The following is a 6,677-nucleotide window of genomic DNA, read 5'->3' on the forward strand; positions in this document are numbered from 1 at the left end:
AGCAAGCTTTTATATCACATTGGAACTTATACATAATAGGGTGTACAAAGACACCAGGGTATTAACAATTACAGAGTGATATTTTGTATTCTATTTCCTAAACCAGAAGCTGTGATCTAAGGAAGACTGTCAATCAGTGCCAAGTTACAGGCAGTTTTGTACTAAAGGCTCATTGTGCTCACCTGGAATTGGAGAGATACTTTGCAAGCTTTTTCCCCCACCTGGGACCATTTAGGCAGTAGATAGAGAAGACTTTTTTTTTGTCCTATCAGTCTGGCTGAATTTGAATAATTTCTCAGACATGAAAATCACTATGTTGAAGTTAATGCACCACTCAGCTCACACAAAACACAGATTTATGACATCTTGGATAAAAGGTCTCCAATTGACTACCTCACACTATTTAGATCTCAAAGTGCTCTACAACCAATGTAGTATTCAGTATTAAAATGCAGCGTACCTACTACATACAAGAATTAAATTCATGCCAATTTGTTTCACTGAGGTTAATTGAGAGAAAAATATTGACCAGGAAATATTTGTGCATAGTAACATATATCTTTAGCAAAGCTATCCTTCTAGTGAAATATGAAATTTACCTTTGGAAGCATTCTTTTCTGCTGGTTATTGAGGTTGAATCGCTCTTTCATTTCTTCCAAACATTGCTGTAAGATCTTTTCTTCAGATGTTTCTGCATATTTACGGCTCAACTGCACATAGCAGCGCCATTTAGCTGAATCAAAGCCCCAGTGGCAGGTTCTCTTGTCTGGAGACCTGTGTGAATGCAGGACAAATTTCTGGGGAGAAAACATCATGTGGCAGTCCAGACACTGAATGCAGGTAGCATCGGGGTGGCTGTACAACTGTGGCACAAACAGACCTTGGCATTTCCCAAGACACCAATGTTCCACTTCAAAACTGCAACCAGTGTTCTGTAGCTGGGCAAGGCATGTTTTGCCAGGGAGTTTGTTGGCATCTGGAGGCAGTATGCCTGGATGAACCAAGGCATTACATAACCTCTGAGCATCAGTCTGGGTTATAAGTCCACAAGAGGGAGCATTGAAAGGCAAGATGCCTAGGACCTTGAGAATTTGCAGCTGTTCTGCAGTACATCTTGAGCAATAAATATACAGCTCATCACAGACAGTGTTGATCTGTTGAAGAGAGAAATCTCTCAGCACTGAATTCAGGACCTGTGGTAAACATAGTCTCTTCTCCCCACCAACCATGAAGCATGAGATAGTTTCTCCCTCCAGTAAAGTATGCGTGAGCTCAGTTGAACTGTCAGAGGGTATAAGCAGTGGTCCTGGCAGCACTGGGGGTGATGTCATGGGCACAAGCCCTCCTGGTGACATACATTCTTGAGTACAACGTGCCGAAAATGCTGCTGGCCCACCCAGAGAACTCTGACTGCTCAAGTGAAACTGTGCCAACGTGTGTTTGAGAGCAGGGTTAAGATCCAATGGACGAACTCCTGACAACAGGCAAGCTTTGGACACACTCATGTCTGTGTGTGCTGTCTCCTCCACTCCAAGGCCCTGTCCACTTTCCTGCTTTACTCCTGGTGTTTTGAGCATGTTTGTAATACTACCATCAAACTCCTTTTCCGCATTGCTTCGTTCTCCCACTCCATCATATATTGGCTCCTTTTTTACGATTACCTCACCCAAGTTAACTCCATCCATCACTCTCATAGCTGCTTGTGCACTTGTCATCATTACTGGGAAAACTGCCAGATGATTTTTTTCCAATATATATGCCACAATTTTAGGTTAAATGACTGTCGCCTACAAAATCAGAACACGATGGTCTTCATGCATTTCAACACATTCTGGTCACATATCATTGATAAAGGTTAGAATGTCGCGAACAAAATGTCTCAAGTCTCTGTATGATCAAGCTACTTAAGGCACAATACGAGTTTCGGTTGATTCCACATTTGCACTCCTCTATCAAATCAATTCCATCAACACAGTGCCGGGTTGTGCAGTCTGATTCCGCTGCCAATATTCAGACGAGAAACGAAAACCACACACACACACAAACACGATCTGCTCAGCAGGTGGCGAACCAACCTTCTCCTCGTTTGAAATTTCTCAGCACTGATTTGATCATTCGCCAGATGGGAGGAAATACACCTTCTAACCAGAAAGGGACTTGGATCCAAATCACTATTTCACGTGGGATGTGCCAAAGGCACGGCAAATCGTCCGTACTTCTGTCGCCCTAATTTAAATTTCCTCTTCCTTTCTTTCTCGCGACTGAATTTTAACACATTGTCGATCCAAAGCACGCCTGGTGCGACTGACTGAAGGCTGATATTGAGCTCCTTACTTTGGTAGAGTGAACAGGGGGGGGGGGGGGGTGGAAAGCAGGCGCCGCTGCCCTCTCTTCGATGAAACGACGATTCTCGCTCTCTCTCTCTCTGTCCCTCCGTCTCGCTCCTTTGCAGCGATGTGCAGGGAGGGCCTGCCGACTGAAATCTTGCCTCCCCCAGGGATTGGGGGGGGGGGGGGAAACAGCCTGTTTCTTGAGATCGACGGCGGCTCCTCTAATCCACAAGCAGGTTGGAAATGTAAATGAAGAAGTGGGTGTGGGGGCGGGGGTGAGAAAGGAGGGGTCGGGGGAAAGGAGGTGGGGAGTTCCTGTCGACTGAGGACTGACAGTTCCAGACCGCTTCCAATTTTATATCCCCTCACATGTATCTCTCTGAATTGTATATATAATAATTATATAACCACTATATGTCAATGATTGTACAGTCCCAGTGTCGGATGGATTGGTGCTGGCTGACAGGCCCGGGGTGGGGGTGGGGGTGGGGGACTGGGGGGGTGGGGGGGCGGCCTTCTCGTTGTCCCGGGGACCTGTCAAACCCTCGAGCCCCCTCCTCCTCTTCCCAGCGGCCGGCCTTCCTTCCTTCCTCCTCTTCCCTCGCCCGCACAATTCTCCCGCTTTTCTTACTCGCAGTTCGTGCTCCTCAAGACTTCTTTTGACAATCCTCGCCTTCCCCCGGGAGCCAGCTGTTTGCCGAAGACAGACAGACTGTCGTTCCCCCGTCTGACTGTCTGTCTCCCTCCCTCCGCCGCGGACCACCTATGCCGGTGACGTCACCGCCGCACAGAAAGCGCCGACGTCACCGCCGCCCACTCAGGAAACGCCGACGTCACGCGGCCGGCGAGACGGAGCGCTGACTCACACTCTCCGACCCAGTGCGGACGCCCGGTCACCTGACCACACCGCCCTTAAAGGGACACCGTGACTGCCAAGAAGTTACCCTGCGTTGGCACGCCAACCCTGAAAATCCCAAAGAACCTTCACAATCAATCAAATACACTTTTTAAAAAATTCATTCAGATAGATTACTGGTCCAGTGGCATTACCACGACCGCCTCCAGTGCACCTCAGATGTAATGTAACTTTATTAAGTAATCTTCAATCAAGGCTAGACTTTCCTTCTGCAGAAAACCTTCTATGGTCATCCTTCCCATTTGTTTTTTTAAAAACTGAGACCAATGCACCAAAAAAGATGGGTGGCAGTGAATCCACCAAAGTTAAACTAGATAGTTCCAGTGGACAGTCACTATTATAAGATAATGTCAGTGCTGATCTGGGGATGTAGGTTAAGTCACATCATTATAAAACCATCCACACAGCAACTCACTGAAGCACTTACGTGCTCCACAAGTGAAAGAGGTTTTGGGGTAGGTGGTAATGTATTTCTACCATCATTGGACTAGTAATCAAAAGGAAGGTTCTCTTTTGGGACAAGGATTTTAACAGCAGCAGGCAGAATGTTAATTCACTTCACAAAGTCTGGAATTGAAAGGTAGTACTGTATTAGTAACAGTGAGCTTGAAACTATCATTGATTACGATGAAAAAGAAATCTGGTTCACTAATGTGCTAAGGGAAGGAAACCTGCTGTCCTTAATTGTCTGGCTTACATGTAACTCCAGATGCACAGCAATGCAGTTGAACCCTACTTTCCCTCTGAAATGACCTGGAATCCACTCAGTTCAAAGGCAATTAAGGATGGGAAACAAAAGCTGACCTTGCCCCTGATGTTCACATCCCATGAAAGAATAAAGAAAAATAGTGTGTAAATCATTGGATTTATCAGCCATCTCAACAACCATTGAAACAAAGTTGAGGCAAAGTATCCTCAATTCCATGGGACGACCTGCAGAAAAGGGTCATGCTTTTGTTTAGCACACAGATAAATCCCCTTACAGACTAATGTGACCATTTTTTCTGAAAATGCGAGAGAGGATAGCACAGTCCAATGCATACTTGTTTGGGAACACTGACTAGCTCTGATCCCTTTCTCAGGATGCCCACATAGTCCAGCTCCAGCTGGTAATGGACATGATGAAGAAACAGATATCCTGTATAAACTAGGCACAACCAATCAAATAAAAGCCATCTGAAGGGATGAAGAAAGAAACAACAAAATGTTGAAATAAGTTGAACTTCAGGTGATAACCTCTGCCTTCATCTTTCTCTGGTCAGTGCAGCTAGACTGAGATTTTATTCCTGCACCTTTTCTTTTTGTAATATTTATTATTATGGTATATACTGTGTACTGGTTCAGCAATTTCTCCAATCCTACTGAACAGAATCTGCTAAGCTACATCCATTTTATTGGCTGACTACAGAGAGCTTGGTGTCAGATGGATCCTGATTTGAACCTGCATAACCCTTAATAGTTCAGGAATACACTGCCCGTGGTTAAAGTTGGTTAAGTCAGTTGGTTAGATAGCTAGGATATGGTGCTGGATCTGTACCAGCTGTGGTATTCATGGAAGCCCATCGCCCTGAATTTCCCAATGATGTGAAGTTTTCCCTGGAGCATCAGAGGCTGAGGCTGACCTTATAGAGGTTTATAAAATCTAGAGAGGCACAGATAGGCTGAATAGGCAAGAGGGTCAGATTTAGGAGGGTTCTAATGGGTAGCTTTTTCATACAGAGGGTAGTGCATACATGGAACAAGCTGTCAGAGTGGTTGAGCTAGAGGGAGAGTCTGAATAGACTGGAGCTATTTTCCCTGGAGCATTAGAGGCTAAGGAGTGACCTTGTAGAGTTTTATAAAATCATGTAGGGCAGGGATAGAGTAAATAAACAAGGTCTTTTCCCTGGGGTAGTGAAGTCCTAACTGGAGGGCATTAGGTCTAAGGTGAGAGGGCAAAGATTTGAAAGTTACCTAAGGGTCAACTTTTTCACGAGAGTATGGAACAAGATGGAGGCAGATACAATTACAATTTTGGATCAAGAGTCCTACTGCATGGAGGCAGGCCTTTGATCCAAACTGGTCCATGCTAACCCCATTTCCCTGTACTTGATCCAAATCTTTCTAAACCTTTCCCTTTCATGTATTTAAATGCCTTTTAAATGTTGTTAATGTAACCGCCTCAACCACTTCCACTGGCACCTCATTCCATATCCATACCACTCTATGTGTAAACCTGATGCCCCTCAGGTTCCTTTTTATTCTTTCCCCTCTAATCTTAAACTGATGCCCTCTAGTCCTCGATTCCCTAACCCTGGGAAAAAGACTGAGTGTAATCACCCTATCCATGCCTCTTATTATCTTATATACCTCTATAAGGTTCCCTCCTCTATCTCCTATGCTCTAAAGAAAAAAGTCCTAACTTGTCCAACCTCTCCCTCTAACTCAGACCATTGCATCCAAACAATTTCCTTCTAAATTTCTTCTGCAGTCTTTCCAGTTTAATAGCATCCTTCCTAAAGCAAGGTGACCGAAACAAAACACAACAGATCCAAGTGCAGCCTCACCAACGTCCTGTATAAGTGCAGCATAACTTCCCAATTTCTATACTCAATGCCCTGACTGATGAAGGCCAGTGTGCCAAAAGCCTTCTTCACTGCCCAGTCTACCTGCGAGTCTGCTTTCAGAGACCTCTGAACCTGAACACATTTTCTAAGATCCGTCTGTTCCACTGCACTCCTTCCAGTCCTACCATTTACCATGAAACTCCAACCTTGGTTTGACTTTCCAGTATACAAGAGCTCACATTTATTCTATATTAAACTCAATTTCCCATTTCTCGGCCCACTTCCCCAGCTGATCAAAGTCCTGCTCCAATTTCTGACAGCATTCCTTACTGTCCACAATACCTTCTATTTTAGTGTCATTAGCAAACTTAATAATCATGTGTTGTACATTCTCATCCAAATCATTGATATTGATAACAAACAGTAGTGGGGCCAGCATCAAGCCAAGACACTCCACTAGTTACAGGCGTCCAGTCCAACAAGCAGGCCGCCTACTTGCGGAACGTTTCAGGGAACACCTCTGGGACACCCGGACCAACCAACCCAACCACCCCGTGGCTCAACACTTCAACTCCCCCTCCCACTCCACCAAGGATATGCAGGTCCTTGGACTCCTCCATCGCCAGACCATAGTAACACGACGGCTGGAGGAAGAGCACCTCATCTTCCGCCTAAGAACCCTCCAACCACAAGGGATGAACCTAGATTTCTCCAGTTTCCTCATTTCCCCTCCCCCCCCCACCTTGTTTCAGTCAAATCCCTCGAACTCAGCACCGCCTTCCTAACCTCAATCTTCCTGACCTCTCCGCCCCCAACCCCACTCTGGCCTATCACACTCACCTTGACCTCCTTCCACCTATCGCATTTCCAATGCCCCTCCCCCAA

At 45.6% G+C, this 6,677-nt stretch overlaps 1 protein-coding gene across 1 annotated transcript in view; it reads right to left on the reverse strand.

Annotated features, from left to right (window-relative positions):
• The window catches only part of LOC132821456 (ski-like protein), a 70,550-nt gene extending 67,489 nt beyond the window's left edge, over positions 1–3,061 (reverse strand). Inside the window, exon 1 of the mRNA XM_060834043.1 lies at positions 600–3,061. Coding sequence (XP_060690026.1) covers positions 600–1,718 — 1,119 coding nt within the window. The 5' untranslated portion in view covers positions 1,719–3,061. The remainder of the gene's footprint in view (positions 1–599) is intronic.
• Between the last annotated feature and the right edge of the window lie 3,616 nt (positions 3,062–6,677).

This window comes from Hemiscyllium ocellatum, chromosome 13 (genome assembly GCF_020745735.1).
Source record: "Hemiscyllium ocellatum isolate sHemOce1 chromosome 13, sHemOce1.pat.X.cur, whole genome shotgun sequence".
In the NCBI taxonomy this organism is placed as follows: Eukaryota; Metazoa; Chordata; class Chondrichthyes; order Orectolobiformes; family Hemiscylliidae; genus Hemiscyllium; species Hemiscyllium ocellatum.